The sequence below is a fragment of the Fusarium phalaenopsidis genome (genome assembly GCF_050370095.1).
Source record: "Fusarium phalaenopsidis strain FUZ10S chromosome Unknown contig_32296, whole genome shotgun sequence".
NCBI lineage: Eukaryota > Fungi > Ascomycota > Sordariomycetes > Hypocreales > Nectriaceae > Fusarium > Fusarium phalaenopsidis.
The window spans coordinates 2,327,364-2,354,818 of record NW_028145408.1 but is presented as its reverse complement, the minus strand read 5'-3'; the positions used below and the strand labels follow the sequence as shown (position 1 = coordinate 2,354,818).

Here is a 27,455-nt window from a genome sequence, read left to right as displayed (position 1 = left end):
TGTCGTTGATGCATAGAGCACCTGAGCAACGATTAACTGCCGCACTAATTTCTGAGTAATCATACAACTTCAGGCCGGGATTAGCGAGTATTGGCTCACACGTTATGACTCCATTTACCCTTTACCAGCCATTGCAGTCTCCTACAGTAGAATGTCCCTCGAAATACGGATCTGGAGCAACAACCATATCGATACATCTTCAGGCCAAGCGAAATAGGACGCATGCAGCAAAAAAACGCAGATTAAGAAAAGACCCATCAAAAAATTCCTGCAAGTCCAAAGCTATGTCCAAGTCTTCCCAAATCCCTTGGCTCATCAGACTGTACAAACGTTTTTGCTCCTGAAGAGCCTTGAGGCATGTTTTATCGTAAGGGAGATGGTGTGAGACAAGGCGAATGGCACCCGCCAGATCCAAATGTTGTCTAGGAATCACAACTGTCAGTATTTCCAGGGTCTCAGCTTTGAGTGTTACTTACTGGGCAAGGTCAACCCTGGATAAACGTGCATAGCTGCTAGATACGACGATATGAAAAGTACAGGCGAGGAGTTTTTGATCCGAGGTATACAAGGGTGGCATCTGCTCTAGACATTCCAATGCAAATTGGAGGCTTTCCTCTGCCTTGCCCTGGGCTAACTTGGCAATGGCAAGCCCATGAAAAAGAGCGCCGTTTCTGCATCTGTTAGCTTTAGAGTATTTTTCGTCTGGAGCGGCATGCTTACCCGAGAGAACTCGGAATCTCGTTTGCTATGCTTGTCGCGGATTTTGTCAGACGGGCTTGTTCAAGCACACTCTCTGCGACTTCAGGTTGCCCATTCATGAGTAGAGATAACCCCAAATGAACCCTCACAATTGATAGTTCCTGCTCTGGGCTTCCTTTTAGGTGCTCGAGGGCCTTGATGCTCATGTCGTAGGAGTCTATGGACCCCAGAAAGTCACCTGTTCTCCGTTTGACATCTCCGACTCCGTGGTGGGCCGCGGCTTGAAGGGACCAATAGTCTTCTGACCCGGGCCCAAGATAATTGATTACTTGGGTGAAGGAGCGCCGGAAGTAAAGCCCAGCTTGGTCATATCTGGTCGCCCTGTACATGAGCACTCCTTTGTAATAACTGAGTAGGCACATCTGTCTGGCCGTTTCGCGGGGTAGTCCATGGGTGGCTTGAACCTCGAGAATGTCTTCGACGAGATTTAGACACTGATGATGCATGAAGCATATGATACCACACCTTGCATTAGCCAGTGTCAGCAGCCCTGGTCCTACAGGCTATATGGGAATTGAGGTAAACACGGGGGAGTCGGATACGCACCATGATATGTCTAAAAGTACCTTCAGTATCTGGGTAGCCTCATGAGCCGAAAGAGCGTATGGAGAAGGCCAATGCGGCTCCCGAATGAGAGTGCTAACGTGGGGCCATAGCCTGGAACACTCAGCGTGAGGCGAGATGTCGTTAATGAAGAGTTGATTCTCATACTCGCACGGCCACGCGTGGGCAAGCAAGAGGAGGGCCCTATAGTATGCTCGATCAAAGCTCGGCCGATCCATACGCTCCCTGAAGATGTTTTGCACAGCTGGATGAGTCCAGAGGCTTTGCTGTGTTCTTTCCCTGCAGATTAGGGACGATCCAAATAGCTCGTTTCTCACCTCTTCAAACTCCGAGATGCTTTGAGGATACCCATCCGGTCTGGTGAAGGATGCATTGGGCCATAGAAAGCTTTCAGGGACCGCTGAGGTGTCAAGAAGAGAGAGAACGTTCATCAAGGGCCCACCATCCCCAGGATTCAGCAGCCAGATTGCAATAAGATGAATGTCATGGTTTGGGTGTGGAAATATACCCATTAGCAGATTTGAGATAGAAGCTTGCGCCTTCTTATATCCAGCAATGAAGTCCTCTATGCCCATGTCGCGCCTTGAGATAAGTGAAGCCGCTTGTTCAATGGCGGCTGGGTGACCCTCGAGCAATTCTGCCAACGAATACTCGCGCTTGAGCAGGTACCGTCGAGTGGATGTGTCTGGCTTGAATAGCTTTACCACGAATGTCGCTTTGGCAGAGTGGTTCAAGAAACCCCATGCCAATATCATTGCGTTTGTTGGATCCAATGGCCCCAGCTTGGTGTATCGAGGCGTGTCGCTGGCTAAGTCATTAAGGTATGAAGGCTTCCTCCGGGAGACGGAGAGCACAGCGCCAGTTTGGCCTCCGGTTGGCCAAAGCTGACGAATGACCTCTTCACTTTCGATACCATCAAATACCATCAACCACCGTCCTGGGAAGCCGAACTCTCCGGGCGTTGCGAACCATTTGTACATTTGCTCGGCGTTCTTCAATCCAAGTTGTGTAGCAACGCTGGAAAGGTACTTGAAGATTTCATCCAATGGGGCGTCCCTGATCCAGATAACGGCTCTGAACATGAACCGAGTTCGGTAGACTGCTTCAGTAGCCAAAGCAGTCTTGCCAACCCCAACATCCCCATATATAGAGGAAACACCTATCCCGCCCCTAGGTGAAGCAACTTGTAAGAGACTTTCGAGCTCTTGCACCACGATGTAATTCTTATCCCTCTCATACGGGACGGAGAAGACGTTTGGAGTCGTGGTAGGTGTTGTCATGTCATAAGTAATGGACGAGGAGTCTGAGCGCGTCTGACTAGTAGCCTCGGTACTAGCTGACCTGACCCGACGGAACGCGTGTCCTGGAACCATGGTATTGTTCTCTTGTCGAAGGGTGTTGTGCTTGAACTCAAGTTGTGCTTGGGCATATCGTTTCTGGGCCGGGCTTTCTGCTAGACTTGTCTGGTCTAAAAGGTCGTTGACACCATTCATCAGCGCTTCTTGTGCCTCAAGACTCCCCTGTGTTGTGGCCATTGTCGCCTCGAGAGTGCAGGCCGTTTCCTCCAAATACTCTTCTCGAAGAGCGTTGGGGACTTGGCCAAATAGGCCAAGTGCTTCGTGTAAAGAGTGATGGGACTCGGCTGTTCCATTCTCCACTGGGACTCTTCGGCGAATCTTGGAGAGACGCAAACAACCCATCATATGGATCGTAGGAGTAATCGGAGGCTGGCTAATGAGGTGTTCCAGAGCCGATTCAGCCTCTGCGTATCTTCCGCTTCCGATGAGGGAATCTGCGAGATAGAGACTCAAATAGAACCAATCTTGCCGACTGGCGAGCTCGCGTGTGTTCCTTGCAGCAAGGCATCGGGTCGCTATCGTGTTGGCAACATCCTCCTTTCGTAGAATATTGTAGCAGTTGGCGCTCTCGGCAGCGATGATCCCAACTTGGAAAGATGTCAAGCCCCAGTGAGAAACTGCGGCTGGGAAAGTACCGTGTAAGACTGTGGCAGCTTCATCGTGGTATTGCATTCTAGAAAGAAGCAACCCCCGGAGAAGGTTGAGCTCCATACTCACTCTGAGGGGCTCTGGAAGTGAAATGATTCGGAGCCGAGCATATGGGAGTAGCTCGATGGCAACGAGGTACTCTATGGGGGATGGACTTGTTGTTGACTTTGGATTCCAGGATGTAGCAGCCTTCACAATTGCATCTGAAAGGTCCTGTGGCTGTAGCCTCTTCGTCTTCTGACTGGATATAAGTACCCCGAGTGCGAGGCCGGCCCACGCGTTGGACCTTTCATCAAGACCGCCACAAGTGCCGTTTAGGGTAGATCTTTCAAAGCATTCTAGTGAGGAAGTCAAAATAATCTCTATCATTTCAAGGAAAACTTTGAGACAAGGTTCGGCTCCATGACCTTGGGCGGTTGGTGTGTCGATGGCGTTGAGAAGTTTCCGAGGGAAGCTTATTGGGTACAAAGGACTATAAGGCCCCAAAGAGGCGAATAACTGCAGCAAGCAGTCAAAGAGAGTGATTGCGAATAGGATTTTCCTGATTTCTTGTTAGCTGCTATTAAATAGGCCCCGAGACTCCGATGCCAGGTAATAGATTGCGAAGAGTAAATAGTGAATACACTATCTTGGCCACGTTGCCCTAGCTTTTAGGATTCGATCTACGTTGCTAGGAGCAAGCACTTGCTTTAATAGTATCCTAAGAGTTAAACAAAGAGATATTGGAGTTAGTATGGGCTCCCCCTATAGTAATCTTATACTCAGACAAAGCAAATCTCAGACAGAGTAAAGACTCTTCCAAGTTTGAATAAGTAGTAAGCCCTTAGACCGAGGTAGTTCAGCTGACCTAGCGCGCCCAGTGTCTGCTCCTGAGTCGAATTTCGAATCAATTAAAGTGCGTTTCTTACCTCTCACTCGGCAGGAGCCAATGGCGGATTTCCCGTTCAGATACGGACGCGAGGAAAGGCAACAGAAATGATTTTGCTAGGGGCATCAAACGAGCAGCAACTTCTTCACCGAGAACTTCGGTGTTCTGGCAGGGGAATGCGTGGTTGAAAATGTGGATGCATTGCGATGCATATTCTTGGCTCTGCTCGTCATCGTCTGCTTCAAGACCGTCGGTTGGTGAAGCTTGGATCTCGAAATACTGGATGCCGCAGTCGTTGATAAGGCGCAGGCCATCAAGGCCCGGGGCAGCAGCATCGTCGCCATGACCGAAAGGCCATCGATGTGCTTCCCGAAGGTCAAGCAACCATAGCGGTACTCCCCCTTCGTGGGGTTGTATCTGTTCGAGCTCTCCAATGGCAGACCATGACGATTTTGGCTCGCAGGCTCGGCTGATCACGTCGAAGGGAACTCGCTGGCATTGGAAGCACAGAAGCAGTTGGCGCAACTGATCTGTGCCTCCTGATTTCTCGCTTTCATCCATAAAGACGGCCACAACGAGATAGAGATGAGGCAAGATGAGTAGGGGACGGCTGAAATATTTGGCCATCATCTGCCCCGCCGCCCCCAGCCGCATGAAGGACTCCTGTTGTTGACGGGCTTGCTAAGAATTGAGTACAGCGCTAACAAAATCAGCACGCTGCTACATCGCATTGCAAGTAAGGAAAGGATAAAAAGGGATGGACAACGTCATAAAATTTTTACAAAAATTAACCGGACCTAGAAATAACATGAGTACTCTTTACTAAATATTTCAAATAATAGTCTCTGATTCATCAATGCAGTTATCTAAGATTATGCCAATATCGTCTAAGTATTTTTGTCGTAAGCTGTCCTAACAAGGCATCCCAAGCAGGCTGTGACAATGGCGAACCACGGCGCCTAACGGGGAGCCTGATGCAAGGCTTATCGGGGTGGTAGACCCTGGGTGCTTTCCTGATTGGCTTGGGTTGTTTTCAGCTGATCATGTTGCTTCTTGGTGAGAATATCCAAAACAAGGCTCTGAGGCCCGTTTTCTCAACCTCGGCTCCCTCAGACCGCCCTCTTCTCTCCCTATCTGCGTACTCAATGTGCATTTCAAGGCAGTCAGCGCGATGCCACTCGACAGTAAATACGCTCTGAGAGTCTCCTCTATTCCTGACGATACGACAAAGGAGCAGTATGCCGACTTCGTGCGAAGCGTTTCCGCAGCCGGGGACTGCAAGAAACAGTCCATATTCTCTCCCTTCAAGGCTAAGACTTGGAAGAGAATCGGCAAAAGCCACTTAGGAACATCGACTTCTCGGGCAGTCTCACCTTCCTCAAGTGGTCAGGATGATACTCCCTTGATAAGAGGGGTCGATGATGGGATTCGTACCTCGTTTGCCGACCAACACGGCCTCAGGGTCGGCACAATAGCCTTTCAATCCAAAGAAGCTTCTGGGTTGGCTCTGGAAAGGCACGAAAAGGCAAGAAAGCCTCTCAATACCACGTATCAATGGAGGGACTGGGATCTGTCGAGAAGTTTCCAGGGAATCACGGTCTTGTACGAACCTAAGCAGGACGAACAACACGAAAGAGGGTACAAAGAGAGGGAAAGAAGCGAAGAGGCCATAATTAACATGGAGTAGGCTATCTTCCTGCGTGCTCTGGCTTCGCTTACTAACCGTCCACCCAAAGCATCTGTGCCGTCCACGGGCTCGGGGGAAACGCCATTGACACATGGAATGCGTCTGATAAGGGCATTCTGTGGCTCCGGGACTACCTACCTTCTTCGGAGTATTTCAACAGCAGTCGAATCATGACATTTGGCTATGATTCCGACTTGACGGATCAAGGCACCGTGGCTGAGTTGGATAACTGGGCAGAGTCTCTGATTCACTGCCTAAGTGAAGTCAGAACATCTGAAGAGGTAAGTAGTGAGCTGCAAGAGAACCTTAGACAACCTTTTAATCAAGTTGAGTTAACACGGCCTGCAGGAACAAGCACGCCCATTACTTTTTGTCTGCCACTCATTGGGTGGCCTGGTCGCTAGAAAAGTAAGATATACGCCCATTTTTAAGATCTCGTCTTTGAGATATATAATAATACGGAATATGGTAGGCCATGTCACAGCTTCCAACATCCAACATTAAGGGCATCACTTTGTCTCAATGTGGACTGGTTTTTCTTGCAACCCCACACACTGGCACTACCAAGGCAGATTGGAGCGACTTTATAGTAGCAGCTGCTGGAACCGTGGCAGGCGTTAGACCAGAGGTTGTTTCGTATCTTCAGTCGTTCAACCCTGCCTCTGTATGGGATAAGAAGGCATTTCTCAAGTTAAGCCCGCGACCTCCCTTTCGATGTTTTGCCGAAGGTCGCAAGAAGCTCATGAAGGGTACACATCAACACGTAAGTTTACTTCTTTCAACAATCCCATTTCTCACTCCTAGCAGGTTGTCACACAAGCCTCGGCATCTTTGGACCCCGAGAATCCTGCCGTCATGCTTCTCCACCAGGATCACAGTGCAGTCTGCAAGTTTAGCACAAAACTTGGTGCCTACGTTACCGTTAGCTCCGCTTTGAACCAAGTATTTTCCGAGGTAACTGGCAGGCTGGAACCTGAACAAGGACAGGAACGACGTGTAAGATCAGCCGACGCACCAAAGACGAAGGATGATTGATAGTCAATAGATGTTTGGTCATCCTCGCTTTGTTGCCCATGCATATCCGCCAAACAAGAACTTTTGGTGGGAGGGTAGTGAGATGAATGAGATTCAGTATCGACTCACACTTCAATCGCCGTTAGTCGGGCGGAATGAAGAAATGAGAAAGCTTGAGATGACAGTGGCTCAGCCTCCCACAAGGCCGAAGCTAACAGTCGTCAAGGGTATCGCAGGAATCGGGTACGTAGCCCTACCTCCGGGGCTGCTCTTCTTTTACTGACAGGGGGTTTAGGAAGACTGAGCTGCTGATGAGATTCGCGGCCAAGCATAGATACCGCCGAAATATCTTCTTCCTCAGAGCCCACAACTCCAAGAAGCTGGAGGACGCCCTCGCCACAGTCTGCCACAGCATCGGATTTGATATGATTGAGAACCCGAACGTCAACTGGGAGCGGTGGCGACGGACTGAAACGCCTGAAAGAATTCAAATCTTTGTCGACTGGTTGGGAAAGGACTTTAACAAGGATTCACTTCTCATACTGGACGATGCAGAGATTTTTGGGGCTGCGAGCATTCAAAAAGCACTCAAGTATCCGGCGTGGCACATAGTCATGTCGACTAGAGACTCGAACCTCAAGGGGCCTGGGAGAGAGTCTCAGGACCTTCGATTGGCGCCTCTGGCCGTTAATGACACGGCATTGCTACTGCAAAATTCATTACACAGCTTGTCGCCAGAGGATTCCCAACTTTTAGACGAGCAAGACTTCCAACGTTTGTCGAGAGTTATCCAAGGCCATCCCCTCGCAGCACAAAATGTGATTCCCTTCCTTTTGGAATATCTTGGAACATTCGACAGTCCGACAGAAGAGTTCGTTCGGATCCTTGACAATGGAACTGGCGAAGAGCGGAAAATCTTTTTTAAATTTGTGGCAAGAGATCGAACTGATCGGTCTCTCTGGGATGCCTTCAACAGTTCCGTCGAGTTGCTGAGACAAGAAGAAGAGTCGGAAAACGCCGTGAAACTTCTACAGTTGCTTCCCTATCTCCGCACAGACGACGATTGCATAGATTCATTCCTGAAGACCAGCAAGAAAGGACTATCGCCCCAGGCAAATGTTTCGACTCATGGTGCGATTCTTCGGTCGGAATACCTGGTAGTTTCGAAATGGCTTGAGAAGCTTCGAGATGTTTCGCTCTTTGTTTCCAACGGGCCTCGAAGATCTAAAAAGCTCGACATTCACCCACTCGTTTTGCAGTTTGCGCAGCTGCTGCCTAATGAGGAAGCCCGAAGACACCAAATCAGGGATCTTTTGCGGCTTTTTTACGAGTTCAATCAACGACAAGGAGAGGTGCATGTCATCCCGCATGTCAACCACTGTCTAGACACCTGTTTCCGCTTCGAAATCTCACCGCGAGATCTGGATCTATCACTGGACATAATTTCCTGGCTTGAGACTGTTTCTACGGGAGCGACAAAGCCCACAGAACCAAGTAACAATCCTTTCATTCAGGAAAGCGATTCCATTGCCGACAAGACAAAGGGTTTCATTTTGCTATGTGCAAGAACCCAGAAAAAGCTCAAAGATGTTGACTCCCAACTCGGAAACGGTGGTCAAAATCAGCAAATGGTTCTCAAATGTGTTGGGGCGTTTAGAGAGCTGAAAGACTCGTTGAGACACGAGGAAGCATACTACGGCCTGCAACCTTCGGCACAGCAGCTGGAAGACGCTGTCGGAAGCTTGTCCGAGATGGTGAGATCGATGAGTATTTACCCTGAGCTACCCCTCGAGTTGGATAGTTTTCGAGGGTGTTGTCGGGCCTTGGACGAGATGAGTGAGGGGAGAAGAGTGATAGAATTTGATTAAAGGAGTTGCATAAACCCTCTCGGATCCCATAATAAGTTGTGTATAAATTTTTTTCTAAACAAGGAGGAAGTTAGGATCATAAAATACATTGTTAGATATTTTTACTCACCCGTTAGCCTGCACATGAGCCAACGGGTATGATTACCTGCCTAGGTATTGAGTTGAAGTTGGCATATGTACCAAAACTCATCAGCGTAGAATTAGTCAGGATTTTCTGTTAGAGAGCCTCTTGTAAAGTGGCGGGGAGATCTGGAATGGACCAAAGATAGATAACCAAGACTGAGGCGAATAGATCAACCACGCCATGTCCTCGATACCTCCCCATAACGGGGGGCAGTGCTGAAGGATCTCCAGCCTTAAGTCCAGGGTTGAAGTTGAGGCTGAGGAGGCACGCTTGACCACTCTGGGCGTGACCGCCGCCGTTGAGATGAAGGATGATGACGTCGCAGCGCGAGAAGCCTCGTGGGGTCACCCGAAACCTAAATACTGACCAATCATAACCTTCAGGCGCTCGATTTCGCCCAAAAAGGTAAGGAGGTGAGATGTACAGGTTGTACAGGCCAAGACTTCAGCTTTGATCATATCCTTGCTTTCAAATCATCTTTGTGGTCCCTTAATGGAGACAAATCATGCGCGAGCCACTTATGGCTTCAAAATCGAGTATGGGCTTCAGCCACCGCTGGGGCTGCCAATGCTTGGCTGACAACATGCGCCCAGAACCTCAGCATCATCATCCTATATAACCTAGGTAGTCTGTCGACAGATAGTTGGTATTCTCTTATAGCATTATCACTACGGGCAACAAGATGGTTTCTCGTAATATCTTAGCCGCAGCTCTGTGCGCCGCTTCAGCACTTGCAATTCCTCATCAAAGAGGATCCGATAGCCCAACGGCTGTCATCGACACGGGAGATGTAATTGGCACTACCACCTCGATCCCCAACTCAGAAGTCACCGTCAACAAGTTCCTCGGTATTCCTTTCGCTGAAGCTCCTGTACGCTTCGCCCCACCTAAACCAGCCAAATCGTGGTCAAAGCCCTACGATGCCTCGAAGCACAAGCCCGCTTGCATACCCAAGTTCAACTATCCTGAAGACAAGCGGAATGAGAGCATCAAGATCTGGTACACTCCTCCCCCACCTGCCGGGGAAAGTGAAGACTGCCTGAACATCAATGTGTTTGCCCCGGCAGGCTCGAAGCCTGGTTCCAAGGCTGTTGCGTTCTGGATCTATGGAGGAAGCTTTCACCACGGATCAGGATCCCTGCCGCTGTATGACGGGTCGAAGATGGCAGGGTATGAGGATATTATTGTGGTTACTTTCAATTACCGAAATAACATTTTTGGCTTTCCTGAGACATCTGACCTGCCAAAGGGCGAACGCAACCCTGGGTGAGTACTCGTCTAGCTTCAGTTTGTAACAGACACTAATCTGAACTAGGTTCCTTGATCAACGTCTTGCCCTAGACTGGGTACGACGAAACATCAAGGCTTTCGGAGGTGATCCTGAAAAAGTCACCATATTTGGAGAGAGCGCCGGCGCAGCCGGCGTCGATGCGCTTCTTACTGCTCCCCCGGACCCCCTTCCCTTCCGCGGTGCTATCATACAGTCAGGCACAGCAAAGGCTACCCTGACACCAAGCGGATCCTGGGTGAATGCCACAGAGAAAGCAGGCTGCAAGAAAGACAACTTTGATGAAACCCTCAAGTGCATGCGTGAGTTGCCTGCTGACAAGCTTCGGGATGTTGTCGAGAGAGCAGCACTCACATTTATGCCACTGGCTGATGATGGCGTCACCCAGGCAAAGTACCCTCGTGGACAACGTCTTAGGTCCGAGGAGGATCCAGAGTCTATGGCCCGCGTTCCAATCTTGATCGGAACAACTGCCGAGGAAGGCCGGCTTCCCGAGCTCAAAGAAATCACCTTGGAGGAGGCTCTGTCCCACTTTGCCTCTGGTATCACACCCGCCCAGATCCGGCTCCTCCGAAGCCTCTACCCTATTGGATCCCCGGGCATCAACAACGAGTTTGACCAAATCACCACCATCGTGACCGAGGTTGGCGCGCAGTGTCCGACAAAGTTCATGGCAGATGAGTTCTCCTCGGTTGGCATCAAGACCTGGCGATTCATCTACAACGCGAGCTTCGAGAACACTGAGATCTTTAAAGGCAGTGGAGCATACCACGCTGCTGAGCTTAGCACTCTCTTTGGCAGTTTCCCTGAGAAAGGAGCTACCGAGTATCAAGACAAACTTAGCCGAGTGATGCAAAAGGCGTGGGCCGATTTTGTCAAGGACCCAGAGGAAGGGCCCGGATGGGATGAGGTGCCCAAGGTCGGGGTGCTTGGTGATGGCGTGAGGCCTGATGGGGACGCAAAAGGAGGTGATGGGTTGAAGGTTATCAAGCCTACGTTGCTTGACCTGCGATGTCATTTGTACAAGAATACGTGGGAGGAGTCGAACCCTGAGGAGTGAGATTTTAGGGGTTGAATTTGGGATAGACTGGCATGATGTGAATGATGTTTGAATTTGAGCTGCAATAGATAGACTGTAAACAAAGTATGTATCAACTTTATATTATCTTTGAACAGAAGGAGTCCTTTTTCAATCGTTATGCACCACTCGCGTCCTAGACGCAACCGGCCGCAGGTTCCCCCTTTCCTTTATCACTGTGTTGGCAAGTCTATTACCCGTCTAAGCAACTGACAATTCAGTAACGACTTAACTCAAGTTCTCATAATCTTAATGTTTCTTTTTAGGAATTATTTGAGGCACCTTTTCCCGCTTCCGAACGTTGATCGGATATCATGCTGTCATGCACGTTCTCGCTGGAATCGATGACGCTAATCCACGACCAATGGATCTTACATTCCGCTGACCCCTGAACCAGATCAAGTCAAGTCGTATATGTCATCGATTTACGACTAGCTTAGCTTAATGCAAACACTTGTCTGAAATAAAGGGTTGCAGCTGGCAAGCAGAAATCATTCTTTTTCTCTTTGTTCCTTGCACGATAAATGCTGCGCAACAAAGAACAACATCGTCTACAAACCTTCTCAAAGCTTATCTTGCATACAATACTGTTCAAATCCACAATCATGGGTGCCGAACTCTCAACGGCGAGGTGGCTCGCTCCAACGTCCTTCGTCATCGACTTTGCCGCGCAGACATACGGCATGCTCAGCTCTCCCAACATGAAGGATATTCACGATGCCAACATCTCCTTCTTTTCTCCCCAGCCGTACTTTATCGCTGGATTCTTTTTCCCTCAGCAGCTGTTCCAGCTGGCCTGGCTCTGGCGCCTGTACAAGGCAGAGGCGTCTGAGAAGGATGTCTCCAGCATGGTTGACTTTACGCCCTTTTATGCGCTGGGTAACTTTTGCATTGCTAGTAAGAGCACATTCAGTATTTACCTGATTAAAATTACTGACCGTTTAGCTTGGATGATATTCTGGAACAATAATAACCTCAAGGTTTCCAACGTCTTTGTCATCATGAATTCTGTGGCGCAACTGTATTACATTTCGAGACGTCTTCCTCCCATGGATAACACTTCCACTAACTCAGTCCTTACTCACATTGTCTCAAAGACCTTTGCTGGCATTGGTGTCCTGGATCTGCTCCACAACTCCTCTGTGGCCTACTTTGTCAACGCGCAGCCCTCTGACGCCGTCAAAGTCGCCACGGGTATCGGCTTCGGCCTGCTTTCAGCCACCAGCGACTGGATATTTGGTGGATGTCTGGTTTATGATCTTGTTGCATTGGCTGTTGGTCAGTCTGTGTATGGAAATGTGGGCTGGAGTAGGTTGTTGGGAATCTACGCTGGAGGAGCCGCCACAATCGTGGGCATAAGAAATTTTTTCAGGTATAAAGCTATGAAAATATGAGAAATGACGCATGAATCTAATTACTTTTATAGTCCACCCTATAATAGGGCCTTCAGAGGAGACTACCAGTCTCTATAAGGGCGGACGGCCTACAAACATGGTTCAGGAACTGCTATATCTACTTCACATCCCATTGGTTCCTACAGGAAGCATGTCAAATATTGATTCCGAGCTTGGTCAATTACAGAGATTTTTGAGGTCGTTTGGAGTTTGGTCTTGAGAACAAACATGAAGTTGACATTCTTGACGATTATCTGCTAAAGACGTGGGAGTTGTTCATTGGGGACTTTTTTGTTACTGTAACAAAGGAAAGAGCTATTGATATAGCAAATGAATAAAATCAAAAGCCTGTCATTCATGGGAGTGCATTGAGACCAAGGAACCTTGGTTCCTCGTAGCCGCCCAGCCCCTTGGGCTGGATCACAAGACGTTTCAACATGCCGCTCAAAGCTATGCTCACGCTTTGAAGGTTTTCGAGTAGGACTATGCTCCTAGAAAACAATCCCTCATATAATAAAGAGGGTATTCTGATACTAATCTTTGTTAGTTTCCTGTAGACAAAGGGGGTTGTTCTGACGTCGTGTTCACCCATGCCCTGTGGCTTAACACCAGGGTGAGATGAGTTTTGTCAACACTGTTTGGCTGGCAGGGAAAAAACGGGAATGGTGAGAGGACAAGGCCACAGACGGTAATGGGAAACAACGGATAATGGTGATTGATGAAGGTCTTTGTCAAGGGAGGAAACATGCCCTCCCCCATCACGTAAGTATATTTATACAGTTGATCACCTACAGCAACAATGAAGAAGCCGAAAGCGATAGAAAACACAATAACCGTTCCAACACAAATTATACCTTGAAGGCGCCAACTCCTTATGTCTCTGAGCCCTCAGCACAAAGATGGAAACCGCAAACCAAGACAGGCTCTCCAGCCTACCTCCTGAGACTCTGTATGAATTATTTTCGTATGTATCTCTTGACGGAGGCGGATTCAATCTAGTCCGGGCGTCGAAGAGATTTTATCACTTGCTCATCCTAGAACTATACAAGGAATGGGGAAGAAAGTCCAACTGGGCCCCCTTGTTCGTCGGGGCGGTAAGTGGTAATCTCCTCACCCTGAAGAGATGTCTTGAGGCTGGTGCACCACTCAACTGTCGATGGCCGGATCATAACCCCAAATGGTGGGTTCTCAATATTGATGAAGGCGACCAGCCACTTCAAGTAGCCATGATGCATTATCAAGTCGAAGCCGTGGAGTGGATGCTTGAAAAGGGGGTCGACCCCTACGAGAAGGACGAGAATGGCAAGAGGCGGACGCTTGAACTGATCTGCGACTCACGGTTACTCAAAGGCCACTACCACAACAAGCTCCAGGTGGCTGCCAGATGGAGACACAAACGGCTTCACATACCCGACAGGGACGTACTGGCGCTCCGGGGTCGCAGAATGTTCGACTCCTTGCTGAGAGCCGGTGCCTCGCACAATCCAAGGCTAACTAGGGCTCTCCAGTGGATACCCGATCAAGTGGAAGCCAAGCCGGTAAAGGTTAAGGGATATATCTGCCAAGACTCTTTGTCTCTCCTTCCCCGCAAAATACTGCTCAAGGTGTTATCGCATCTCTCCCCAGTTGATGGTGGCTACAGTCTAGTCGTAACGTCAAGATTCCTCTATCACACCCTGATCTTGGACCTGTATAGAGAAACGGGCCGGCAGCTGAGCTGGCTCCCTCTTTTTGTTGGCGCCCTGGACGGCAACCTTCTCACCCTTCAAGCCTGCCTCGAGGCCGGTGCGCCGATAGATCACCAGTGGGAGGGCACCCGCCTGAGATCTGGGTGGCGGTTTCCTCGCCGCTCTCGACCTCTGCACATTGCCATAGACTATGTTCAGGTTAGCTCAGTAAGATGGCTCCTTGCTAAAGGGGCTAACTCTGGGGCGACCCCAGGGGACAAAAGACCGTCGCCGCAATATGTGGCTTGGCAGGGTGCCAGAATACCTTCCTATCCGGATAGCAGACAGGCCATGTGGTGGAGACAGAAGGACTTCACGGTACCGCATGGGGAAACAATGAAAGAAGGATACCGGGAGATCTTGGAGTTCTTTGCCCAAGCCACTGTCAGGGGTGCAGGGGTTTCGTGGTGTGATGTGCCGGTATTCTAGTTTCGGCTTTAGTTGAAGGACGTTGAGAGCCTTTTCGGGATATACAGAGTCAGTCTGGATGCCCAAGAATGATCTATCACTTTGCAAGGGTTGAGCCAGGTCCCGTAATTGGTATTATAGACCTATGAATAGCTTTAATTTCGCCGCTAATTTGATATGTGCTTTCCCCCCCCCAACCCTGTTTGCTTGTCAAAGACTTTTAGGCCACCTAGCGTGACGAAACAAGACCAGGGATTCAAATTATCACCCCGTGCTGTTTCCGGCCATGCGGCTTTAACGCCATTGTTTCGTCCGTTCTTTGTCGTTGTCAGAATACCTCTTTTTTAGCACCAGAGGCGCTGCTCACCTCTGTGTCTGGTGCCCGCGTTCCAAGGCGTCAGTAGATTAGGCCTGAGACGGCCGCTCAAGGGGAAATTACCTTGAGTTGGGTAGCCAGTTAGATTCTACTATCAGACATCGTCTGGTCATCCGGTTCTTGAGCCTTTGTTCTAACGACAGGGCCTAGTCATAGCAGAGCCCCCATAGCCTGAAACGGCCATTCAAGGGAACCTGATCTAGAGTTGAATGGCCGATTGGATTCTACTATCAGACATCGCCTGGTCATTCCGCTTTTGAGCCTTTACTCTACTGCCAGGGCTCAGCCAGGGAAGAACCCCTACGGCCTGAAACCTGTTGCTCAGCAGAATGGCCCCTCAGTCTTGATATTGACCCATCATGATCTTGATGATGCTAGAAATGATGTCGTTGTTCGCATGGCTGGTATGGCTAGGAGCCTGAATGATGATATAATAAAGTAGATGCCATCGCAGTTCCTCCCCAGCTTTCCTTCATCATTAAACACGCACACTTCGTTCCTCTGCATGCCCTATACCCACTACACAGCCTATCCATCTCACAAGAACCATCAACTACACAACCTTCGCCTTCAAGATGGCAACAACTACCAACACAGTTGCTCCATCGCCCAGCCCCCTCCGGGATGCAGCCCAGGAAAGGGCACACAACCTCATTGACGGTATTGTCAAGTGCTTCGAAGCCGCTCATCAGTGCACGACCCTGTGGTGCACGTTCAACAACATCCGTGGTGCGGGAACTTGTGAGAAGTGCGGCTCGACTATGAACGATTCGAGCGTGACAGCTCAGGTACTGTTCTCGCACAAAACACCCTTTCTTTGAATGACATCGACTGATCAGTAAAAAGAGAACCCTCGTGTCAACAGTGCTTGACAAGATGGCTGAGGAAGCTCCCTTCGTTCATCCTGGCGATGCCAACCTGCGCAATGCGTGTGCAGCTGCCACTGGTCTGGTCCAGAACGGACGACGAGATCCACTGGGCTTCTGGCTGGACAACAGCCCCCAGGGTATCATCGATACTCATTTTCGGGGTCTTTTCCTTTTTGGGTAGTCTTTTTTCGGAGCGTTGGCAGCCGTGAAAGCTGGTGAGATGGGTTCGGACAACTGGGCGCTGGAGATGCAGACGACGGGGAGAGACAAGGCACAGATTGGTTTCGCTAGCCTTGAGAAGTTAAAAGATATATAGATCGAGAAATAAGACTTTTGCTTGGGATTCGACATCTTGTACAAGACGCGTACCGTCAATTGCTAGGGCTACTACTTGATTTCATTGATGCTGGTAGGCCTAGGTAATGGGATAACACCAGACACCAAAGACAAGGGCTATGGATTGTTTCTTAATGTACTCTCTTCTAAGCCGGGTACGTATTCAAAAGGCCATGAAGAACTGTAAGTGATTGTTGGGGGTGCCACCCTCATTCCAACGGCGCAACACAACACACCACCGTCCTCGTATCAACCTCCCCTCAAACCATTCTCCTTAAATTCAACTGCCCGACTCATCTCTAGGTTCTTGTATTGGAAAAGCCTCGACGGCATGCTCCAAAAGAGGTCCCTGCGGGCGCCTTCAGAGCAAATCCTCCTCAGTTCCTTCGCAAAACATTCCTCCTCATCTCTGCAAAGACTACAGATTCACTTGCTTGGGCAGCATCGCCTCCCTTTCCCGGTTCTCTTCACCAGCTTCGTCATCGCTGGCGACAGGGTTCACGACAACAGTCTTATCCTTCGGGTCACTGTCTCTCTTCCCGCCTTCGCTTTGTGCGGCTGCCCCCTTGCTGAGGGTCTTGCTCAGGTGCCCCATGCACCTGTCCTCGCTACATCCGCCAACAAGTTTGACCTCGTAATCCCCTTTCTTTACATCGGGGACTGTTTTTTCGCAGCTCCATTCACATTGTTCGACCTTGCTCTCAGAGCCCTCAAACAAGCAACGGAATAGCTGAACAGCTGCAAATACACGGAACCGAGTCCACCGGTCAACATCAACTAGATTGTTGCCTTGCTCGGTGGTGTTTTGATTCCTGTAAAAGAAACCGAGGAGCCACGACGTAGCAGCGTTTGCCAGGATCAGGACCACCAAGAGGACCAGGAGGGCGATGATTCCGTTCAGAGAGAATGTCTGGATTTCTGGGCTCGAGACGACAAAGTCTCCCGCACCGCTCTTTGGCTTCTTATCACCTCCCGTCACGAGATTCGGGTATCGTACCTCGGGGAACATGGTGGCATCGGTGAAGACGCTCCTGCTCGCCACAAAACTGGCCAAGATGAGACGCTCCATATCATCAATCATCCTGCAGTTCTGAGCGTCAATGATACCGTTTGGGCTCGTAGTCCGAGATCGGAGAGCCGAGGTACCGCTGGCAGTCCCGAGTTTGACGATCATGGGGCTGTCACCAAAGGCAGATTCAAGAATCTCGAGCAGGACCTCCTTGATCTTGATGCCAGGTATCTTTTTCAGTTCATCGACGGACTTGACTGAATGAGATCCGTACCTCCACTTGTCCTGCTGCCAGCAGGAAAGAAAAGGTCTGTATCGCTTCATCCAATAGTCGGCCTCGAGTTGATTCCCTGGCGCCGGCTCCTTACGCTGCTCGGTGGCATACCACGGATCGGTGCTTTTGCTGATACTAGACCGATGAGCCGCGTAGATCATGACCGCATACGACACGTTAGAATCCTTCAGAAGCTGCGCGGCTCCATCTGGGTGCGACCTGAAACCCGCTGAAGGAGCATCAAGGATGACGTCTTCGCTGATGGGTACGAAGATAGTTTGATCTCTTGAATCAATGTTCCAAAGCCGGTACACGTCCCCTGGATTGTCACTGTTGTTTGCTCGCCTGTCCACCCAACCATACTCGGTGATGCAGGAGCCAGTCACGTCCAAGGACAGCTCAGATCCCCATCGGAGACCCATGTCCACTCCGGAGAGGGTGTAGTTGTACTTGACGCCCCTGACAGGCTCTTCATCGTTGGCACCCGAGTACTTGGGGTTCTCTTCGATATAAACTCTGTCGCGCAACGTGACTTGGGCTGCCTCCACGCTGCCTAGAGACCGCATGGCAGCAGGGGCGCGGAGGCCAAAAACCTGGAGGTATTTGACATCGTCATCAGGGTCCTGGGGCCAGAAGACGGAACTCGGCCTTACGGGGGCGACGTTGCTGATCAAAAGGGCTGACGGGACCATGACACTGGTCACTATGCCCCCGGCAAACACGATGAAGGCCGCGAGACCGAACCCAAGACCGTACCAGAAGTCACATGAGTCCCTGGAGTCCTCCTTACCGGAGTTCTTGGGACCGGATTCCTTCAGACACTGGACCGCGTAATGGAGCAGCTCCTTGCAGGCGAACCAGGGGTCATTGGAGTTCCAGAGGGTGACCAGCGCGACGTATCGACGTCTGGTCTTTTTTCCGTCAAAGAACATGCCAATGAAACTGATGAGGTTCCAGAGGCAGAGAAACAAGATGGTTATGACGACAGAGAGACCTGCCGTTAAGATTGTACCAGTATAGCTATCGAAAGCCATGGCCCATTTGTCTCCATTCTTATGGGGCATCTGGAAGGCCGTCGAGAGGAGGTAGGCCGAGTCCTCGGGCGGGGTGTAGATGTCGGCCATTTTGAGTTGATTCAGATAGCTAGAAGTCTGTTAGTTCCTGCCGATTGATGTCATGCAGTAGAACGTACCTTGAGTCAAGTGGTTTACTGCCATAGGTCGGGATCTGTCGATCGCAGCTAGGACACGCGGCAAAGAGCTTTCATGCAGGAAGTAACTGTGATGTGCTTGAAGAGAGATCCTGCACAGAGGGGAAGGGCGCCCTTTAGGAAACAGCGGCAGACATTCAACTTCGAGCCTGACTGATCCAGGCGCATGAGACACCTGCGGGAGGGTGCGGCGGCCTGGCCTCTGAGGCTGGGCCTGGTGCTTAGGACAGCTACAAACTCTTTGATAACGAACCAGGCTCCCCGAGAGCTGAAATTTGACGTGAATGAGGCTGCATGGCCAAGAATCAGCCTCATGTCCCGAACGCCCGGGTTGGCCGTGGGTTTTCGGCAGTTGGGATAGATGAATGTTGTAACACTTGAAGACCCAATCATTTGCCTCAAGTAAGACTCAGGGAAATGTCAGCTGATTGTCTCTTGTCTCGCAGGGCTGTTGGATAATCAAGTGGTGAGAAGAGATGAGGCCATCGTGAGTTGCACTTTTCATCTCGACGTTGATTGGGGGCCAAACCCGGTCAGGCTGCTTATACAAAAGATGGCGTTCGTTGGCTTCAGCCCTAGGGATATTACTCTGCGGGACATAAAAAGTCCGGAATCACCGAATGTTGAGGATATATCAGGCTGCGGAAGGGATACACGGGATAGGTCGAATATTGTAGTTGCCATGCAGGCTTGTACCGCCCTCTTTATGCGGATGTTAAGCCACACCGGTGCTGGAGAGAAGAGGAAACTTGCAGTCGCGATGCCATTGGAGAATAACGTAATTATGTGAGATATAAAACTACCCAAGCGGAAGGATTTCCCGTGTGATGACAAGACTTGCACATCCTATACGCGGGGTTTGCAACCTGCTTTCCCGCAAGTCTAGACGTCAAGCCGCATAGACATGGCGCTCGCGAGGTTGTTCAGCTAAGGCAGGCTGCGATGTTTTCCCTCATATCAACTACCTATATCGCACGTTTATGTCCCGCCTCGCATCGAGTCTGGCCAATCTGGGGATGCTGTCCTCCAAGCGTGTAAGACGTGGCTTTGTTGATCTTTCCCTCGCCCTCTGCACGCCGCTGCGGCCCGCGAGGAAGTAGGCAGAGGACAAACGTGACAGGACGAGAGAAATGCATGCTGTGATAGCTAGGGCTCGGCAGGGAGAGTGGGTTTTTTTCGCCAAATATTGAGCTTTTAATCGCTGGCGCGACTAAGATCCTGACCTACGTAGGTAGTAGAATGCAACTTGACAATGTTGTCCAAGACGTGATATGCATAGCCTCGCTATTCCGGCATGTATAGGAAGAATGATGACATGATGCTGTACCAACTGTCGAGTACTTAAATGCGTCTACCAACCTCCTAAGAAGCACGAGCTCAAGTGTCCTGCAGCTCACACTCATCTGGCCCCCGCCTCTCCGTCCCCCCCATCTTGTCTCTTCTGGTGTCTGGGCCTTTGCTCTACACCCTTTTGTTCATTCGTTACTTTGCCCAACTCACACGTTCATCATGCGTTTGCATCTGCTCGCACCCGCCTTCCTGTCCACCTCTGTCCTGGCGGACACTCTGTCCAACACCCTCCAGGACAGCGGGTTCACCCTATTTCAACAGCAGCTCCAAAGCAACCCAGAGCTCCTCAACAGTAAGGAGCCTGGCCTTGTGGTGTATGCCCCGACCGATTCTGGACTATCCAGTAGTGATGGACCAGGTCGCGTCAAGCGCCAGCTCAAGTACCAGAATGGGTATTACTTTTCGGGAGAACAATCCCAAAGGTACCCCCTCCCGTCGAGTTTCGATAGGAGAATGGTCACTAGAAACATACAGTCGGGAGGCGATGCTCGGATGACCTTCTTGGACGATCCCGCGTATGTGAACCTCGGCTGGGTCAACAACCAGAGTCTTGTTGAGAGACCGGCTGGAGCGAAGCGACAGGTCTACACTGGCCTTGGGGGGAATGTCAATGTCGCTGGCAATGACATTCCATTTGACAATGGTGTCATTCGTCCCATTGATGGGTTAGTATTCTTCCATGCTTAGTTCATTCGAGGTCACTAACACAGTGTTCAACACAGAGACCTCACGCTGCCTGAGAGCATCTCCTCCACCTTGCCTCACCTCGGCGTCGACAAGTTCCACGACCTTGTCAAAAAGTCAGGTCTCCTCTCCGTGCTAGACTCGACCGCCGGCATCACCGTTCTCGCGCCTGACAACAGCGCCTTCAAGAACGTCACCAAGTGGTCCGACACCGACCTCACCGAGTTCATCAAGGGTCACATCCTGATCAACTTCCCGGCATACACCCCTCTGCTCAAGGACGGCCTCGTCTATCCTACCCTTGCAGGCGGAAAGGTCAAGGTCACGGTGCAGGGCGGGATCATCTACCTCAATGGAGCTAAGATTTTGGCGGGCGACGCAATTGCCGTCAATGGAGCTGTCCACACAATTGACAGGGTAAGTCAATTCCTCTGCTGGCCCTCGATCATGTTCGATCTTTGAGTAGATGCTGACAACACGTACAACAGATTCTGGCCACATTCCCCGGCACAGCTCCTGTGCCTGAGCCAACCAAGGCGCCTGAGCAGACCCATGCGACAGTGCCAACTCATGTGCCTGAGTATGTGCCAACTGGAGCTGGAACGGCCATTGAGTTTCTGTCCTGGAAGGCCCTAGCAGTCAGTATTATGGGTGTGGTCGTCGCCACTCACTATTGGATGTAATTGACTTTGTTCGAGCGTGGATGCTTGAACGTTACCATCGTTTCAATGGGTCTAGTTGGGTATCTGGGGCTAGTAACTGCAACGTAATATTGCCTTTCGGCTTGAGCTGCGATAGTAATTGTTTTTACTGGGATTAATTAGACTGGCTGTGGTTTCATGGTGTGACTATTTTGCCTCACGCTGTCAGTGTTCATCAAGGCCATGTGATTAATGACAGCGTCCGACCTCGCATCGTGAGTGAGGCCAAAATAAGCGCTACAAGGTTGGCGCTAAGCGGGACCTAACATAGCGGGAGATCGCCGCCTCCAGTTTCGTCTCCTTAGTTCAAGGCGATTCTTGCCCTTGAACAAGGTTCCATAACTGGACTGATACGGCCCGACTGGATCCCAATGACGTAGATGAGGGTATTCACTCCCCGGGCTCATGTTTGAGAGACACGGTCAGTTCCATCATCCGAGGGCAAGCTCACTACTCAGGCACAAACTGTGAGTTCGCACATAACTCTGCCAAGACCCGAAGCTGTCGACACCAGAATGCGCTGAAGATTGGCCCACCTAGGTAAAGGGGTTGCCAAACGAAATAGAGGCAGTATCACACATTCAACTTGTGCTTTATTGCTATTATCTTCATTCACTGGCATGAGGACTTGATGCCATTGACTTCGCCTACCAGGCTCTGTGATTCGTGTGTTGGCGGTAGGCACAAAAGTGACAACGCTGGGCGAACCAGAGTGGCTGAGTGAGGCAATCAGGGGAGCCTCGTTGGCGACAGCCCGATTCTCCTTCGCCATCCGTAGCTGCCTCTCTCCTCTTGCATCCCCTTCATCCGGGAGCCGTGTCTCTACAATCGCCTCTACCACGTCCTCCCTCGACTCACTGCTCCATATCTCCTCCTGTTGATGACTTTTCCCACCAGCACAGCCAGCCCTGATCTGACCAAGACGCCGCCAAGATGAACCAAAAACGAACTTGGTCTTACGACCAGGCTGCCACGAGCTCACCGACCCCCCCGAAACGACAGAAGACCTTTCAATACAATTCGAACGACGCCCTCCCGCACAATCGGTATACCATCGCCTGGATATGCGCACTACATATAGAGATGGCTGCAGCCCGCGCCATGCTTGACGAGGTCCACGCTGATTTGCCTCAAGACGCCAACGATAAGAATGCCTACATGCTAGGGAGCATTGGGCCCCAGAACGTTGTGATTGCATGCCTGCCAAACGGCCAGTACGGGACAAACAACGCGACGAACGTGCTGGCCAACCTAAGATGGAGCTTCCCATCCGTCTGTATGGGCCTCATGGTTGGCATTGGAGGTGGAGCGCCTGCCATGGCTGATCTCCATTTGGGAGACGTCGTTGTCGGCACAAGGGTCATGCCGTATGACTTGGGCAAGGTTATTGAAGGCGGAAAGGTCCAGCGAACAGCGAGCCCAAGATTTCCCGATCAGGCACTCCTCACAGTCGTATCCAGCATACGAGCGAAACATCTTCTAGAACCCAGCCGAGTGTCGTCCATCTTAGGGGATATGATAGGAAGATACCCCGAGTTCAGTTGTCCGATCTCTCCGGACCGCCTATTTCGCTCAACATACAGCCATGATCCTCAATTGACCTGTTGCAATGGATGCGACCAATCCAAATTATTGCCCAGAAGCAGAAGAGTGGCCAACAACCCCAAAATCCACTACGGTGCCATTGCCTCTGGAAACCACGTTATGAAGGATAGTGCCACGCGAGACAATGTCGCACGTGAACTTGACATCATCTGTTTTGAGATGGAGGCAGCCGGCTTGATGGATATTCTCCCCTGTCTCCCCATCCGGGGCATCTGTGACTACTCGGATTCACACAAATCGAAGGAGTGGCAGAAATATGCCGCCGCAACTGCCGCCTCATATGCGAAGGAGCTGGTTGAGATCCTCCCCGCGAACAATGGAACATTCGGAAGCCAACACATTCAGAACTCCCGTGAGTATGTGCCGGTCTGATCTCAATGACAGGTGCTAACAACCAACTAGCCTCCCAAAACGCATCACCTAATCGACGACAGCTACTGCTAGAATCACTCAGATTCGAGCAAATTGACTCTCGCAAGACCAGCATCAAGAAGGCTCACTACAAGACATGCCGCTGGTTCTTGGAGCACCCGCAATACCTAGAATGGCTTGATCCCCAGAAGCACTCACATCATGGGTTTCTCTGGATCCGAGGTAAGCCAGGCGCTGGCAAGTCGACAATCATGAAGTTCCTATACGACAAGACGAAGAAAAAGAAGAGCCTCGAATGTGCCATTACTGCATCCTTCTTCTTTCACGCGCGTGGCGAAGATCTTGAGAAGTCAATACCAGGGATGTATAGATCTTTGCTGTTGCAGCTATTAGAAGGATACCCTGATCTCCAGCAAGTTCTGGATGACACGGATCTCGTTCCACGGGGTCAAACAGGATGCCCCTCATTAAACGCTTTGAAAGAGCTTTTCTACAACGCGGTGTCCAATCTCGGGCAGCGCACTTTCACCTGCTTCATCGATGCGCTAGACGAGTGTGATGAGCAGCAAGTTATGGAGATGGTCCACTACTTCGAGGAGCTGGCGGAATCTTCTGCTAGCACAGGCGTGAAACTACAAATCTGCTTCTCGAGTCGACATTACCCCTACATTCGGATACAACACGGCATTGAGGTTACGCTGGAGCATCAGCAAGGTCACTCTGAGGACATGGTCAATTACATCCAAAGCAACCTCCGGATCAGAGACGCTGCGCTCGTTGACGAGCTGCGGCCCCAATTGCTCGAGAAGGCTGCCGGTGTCTTCCTCTGGCTTGTGCTCGTGGTTGATATCCTGAACAAAGAGAACTGCCGGGGTCGTTTAGCCCTCCGGAAGCGTCTTGCAGAAGCCCCGAGTGGCCTCAACGAGCTCTTCAACGACATTTTGAGACGAGACACGGACAATATGGAGGACTTGCTGCTTTGTATTCTCTGGATTCTCTGCGCAAAGCGGCCGCTGCGACCGGAAGAGTACTACCATGCCCTCTGGTCTGGGCTAGTTCTGAAGGGCCTCGCTGATTCCGAGGTGCCTAATGTTACAGTTGCAGATTTCAGCGACTGCGTCAACGGCCATGTCATCACTTCATCGAAAGGGCTCGCTGAGATTACAAAGGCTAAAAACCCAACTGTACAGTTCATACACGAATCTGTAAGAGACTTTCTCGTCAAAGACCGGGGCCTTCAAGAACTTTGGCCGGACCTTGGGTTTGACTGGCATAGTCTGGGTCATGAGAGGCTCAAGCAATGCTGCAGCATGTACATCAATCATCAACCAGTGCATGCATTTATTGATAGCATTTGGGCTGGGAACCAATACACATTGAGGGCTTCAAAGCACTACCCATTTCTGGAATATGCTAGCCAATACGTTCTTTACCATTCTGACGCTGCGGCCCAAGTTATCCCTCAAGCAGAGTTTTTGTCTCAAACTTCGGCTCCAGATTGGGTCACCACAATCAATTTGTTCGAAAAATTCAAGATCCGCAAGTATAGCTCGACGGCAAGTCTAATCTACATCTTTGCAGACAAGGGGCTCTCCGCGCTCATCCGAACCTGGCTCCAAAGCAACCCGAACATTGACATTCGAGGGGAACGAGATGAGCACCCTCTATTTGCCGCCCTGGCCAATGGTCATAAAGACGCCGTTACTGCTCTACTAAAAACAAGCTCGAGTATCTGTGATGGAGTTGGGACAGTTGTGGGCTTCGGGTCCAAAACGGGCTTTGTGGAACACAAAGGCCGAACGCCTCTGACCTGGGCTGCCCAAGAGGGTCAGACAGATATCCTGAGGATCCTACTCCGGAAGGGTATTGACATTGATGAGGTTGATCTGCAAGATTACACACCACTCATGCGAGCTTCGGGAGCTGGGCACCACGCCAGTGTGTCGTTCCTCATCGAGGAAGGAGCGGCAGTTGAGAGCCGCTATGCTCGCAGGGCCGTATCCCTTGCCTTTCAAAATGGCCATGCAGCAATATTGAAGCATCTTATCAAGGCGAATGTGCGCTGGGACCCCGATCGCGAAACTCTGCAAGTGGCGCTCAGAAAAGTCTCAGGAAGGAGAATTGAAGAGATGATAAAGTTTTTGATGGAGGAAAAAGTTCAAATCTATGCCAGAGATTTTGGAGGCCGCACTGCTCTGTCCCGTGCCTTGGAAAATGGCCACGTCGCAACGTCGAAGCTTCTCATCGAGACGAACGCAGACTACAACATTGATCCCAAAATTCTGCACTCGACGCTCATAAACGCCTCAAAAGACGGCAACAAAGAGATGGTAAAACTTTTGATCGGGGAAAAAGTTGAAATCAACGCCCAAACTCCCTGTGGCTGCACTGCTCTGTGCCTTGCTTCAAGTAGGGGTCATTTAGCAATTGTCAAGCTTCTTATTGAGAGTGGAGCTCGAATTAACCCCGATGCAAAGAGAAGCAATCCGATGCCAGCCCTCATCGAAGCCACAAACAGGCACCATGTGGAAGTGGTGAGGCTCTTGCTTGAGAGGGGAGCAAACGTTGAAGCCCGGAATGAAGATGGCGAGACAGCCCTCATTGCAGCCTCGATCCGTGGCTACGAGACATTGGCGAGCTTGTTGATTGAACAAGGGGCCGATGTCAACGCGCAAGACGGAGATGGCAAATCGCCCCTTCATCATATCATGAAGGGTGATGTAGAGCGGGCTGCCCAGCCGCTTTGTGAGTCTTTTACAAAGCTTCTCCTTCGCAGCGGAGCTACCGTTGATGCAAGAGATTTCAGTGGCCAAACGCCCCTACTCAATGCCTGCAGATATGAACAAAAGGCAGCACAGCGGCTTCTCATTGAGCAGGGAGCTGATGTCAATGCAAGAGATAAAGAGGGAAGCACGCCCCTCTTTTGGGCCTGTAGTACCAAAGAGCCCTCAAGAGAACTTCTACTTCTCATTGAGAAAGGCGCCGATGTCAACGCAAAGACTAAACAGGGCAAAACACCCCTACACATGGTTTTCCAGCGATATTGGTCAGAACCTCCCACGGAGTTAGTCCGTGTTCTCATCGACAAGGAGGCAGACATTCATGCTCGAAATAGCGAGGGTTCAACACCACTCCATCTGGCCGTTGCCCGTCGTTACGATCCGGTGGTGAAGCTTCTGGTTGAGGAGGGGGCAAATGTCGACGATCGCAACCGCAATGGCGATACACCAGAGAGTCTTGCCAAGAAGATACAGCTACAAGCAGACCATCCTGTCATATTGGCCCTCAAAGGATTATAAAACGAGTTGTTTATATTGTCTACCTTGGCTGAAAGCACAGGCGGTGGGGTTTTGGTCGGGTCGCGTTTACATCGTTTGCCAATTCGTTTGTTGTTTTCGATCATCTTTTCTTAGCGTGATAGACATGGTGTCAAGAATCCATTCCAACTTGACATAGGACCCGCCTGCCAGCTGTAGTTAACCCTTTTATGAGACATTCCTCGTTCCTCACTCAAGCTTCTAGAAGGCGATTCCAGTTTATACTAGACCTGAAGCCGTGTCACCTCCGGATCCGGGATGATCAGCAACCACAGCCGAGCGAGCGGGTTGGATGCGTACAACGCTTCATCTGGCGAGGATGGTCGCGGGAAGGTGCGTTTGTACGCCAGATGCGCCGTGACGATCGCCTTCTCCGGGCTCTTTTGTGTTGCTGCTTTCCTGATGGAAAACTCGTGGTTGGAAAGTGTATTGTATGGCAAATGACGTTTTTGTGATGGGTCTAGCCATGTATAAGAAGTGTGATGCATCCGGACTGGTCAAAGTTTAACATGGCAGTAGACTTCATTTTCGTCCCCAGCTTTGAGACATTTTTCTTTTTTGCTTTCA

The 27,455-nt window shown here is 50.5% G+C and overlaps 6 protein-coding genes across 6 annotated transcripts; 5 read left to right on the top strand and 1 right to left on the bottom strand.

The window, feature by feature from the left end:
• Positions 1-9,572: 9,572 nt before the first annotated feature.
• LRP88_06305 (Alpha/Beta hydrolase protein) lies at positions 9,573-11,238 on the top strand (the record flags this gene model as incomplete). The annotated part of the gene is made up of 2 exons (XM_083242845.1): positions 9,573-10,156; positions 10,206-11,238. 2 exons carry the CDS (start codon positions 9,573-9,575, stop codon positions 11,236-11,238), a joined length of 1,617 nt encoding a protein of 538 aa, XP_083101781.1.
• A 623-nt stretch (positions 11,239-11,861) lies between these two features.
• LRP88_06304 (uncharacterized protein) lies at positions 11,862-12,728 on the top strand (the record flags this gene model as incomplete). The annotated part of the gene is made up of 3 exons (XM_083242844.1): positions 11,862-12,153; positions 12,202-12,544; positions 12,683-12,728. The coding sequence occupies 3 exons, from the start codon at positions 11,862-11,864 to the stop codon at positions 12,726-12,728; spliced, it is 681 nt and encodes a 226-aa protein (XP_083101780.1).
• Positions 12,729-15,736: 3,008 nt separating this feature from the next.
• On the top strand, positions 15,737-16,211 carry LRP88_06303 (uncharacterized protein; the record flags this gene model as incomplete). Its single annotated transcript, XM_083242843.1, has 2 exons — positions 15,737-15,949; positions 16,008-16,211. The coding sequence occupies 2 exons, from the start codon at positions 15,737-15,739 to the stop codon at positions 16,209-16,211; spliced, it is 417 nt and encodes a 138-aa protein (XP_083101779.1).
• A 573-nt stretch (positions 16,212-16,784) lies between these two features.
• LRP88_06302 (uncharacterized protein) lies at positions 16,785-18,773 on the bottom strand (the record flags this gene model as incomplete). The annotated part of the gene is made up of 1 exon (XM_083242842.1): positions 16,785-18,773. The coding sequence occupies one exon, from the start codon at positions 18,771-18,773 to the stop codon at positions 16,785-16,787; it is 1,989 nt and encodes a 662-aa protein (XP_083101778.1).
• A 1,595-nt stretch (positions 18,774-20,368) lies between these two features.
• Positions 20,369-21,576, top strand: LRP88_06301 (fasciclin domain-containing protein; the record flags this gene model as incomplete). Its single annotated transcript, XM_083242841.1, has 3 exons — positions 20,369-20,874; positions 20,932-21,310; positions 21,382-21,576. The coding sequence occupies 3 exons, from the start codon at positions 20,369-20,371 to the stop codon at positions 21,574-21,576; spliced, it is 1,080 nt and encodes a 359-aa protein (XP_083101777.1).
• Positions 21,577-22,527: 951 nt separating this feature from the next.
• On the top strand, positions 22,528-26,870 carry LRP88_06300 (uncharacterized protein; the record flags this gene model as incomplete). Its single annotated transcript, XM_083242840.1, has 3 exons — positions 22,528-22,961; positions 23,241-23,551; positions 23,602-26,870. 3 exons carry the CDS (start codon positions 22,528-22,530, stop codon positions 26,868-26,870), a joined length of 4,014 nt encoding a protein of 1,337 aa, XP_083101776.1.
• Positions 26,871-27,455: the final 585 nt, after the last annotated feature.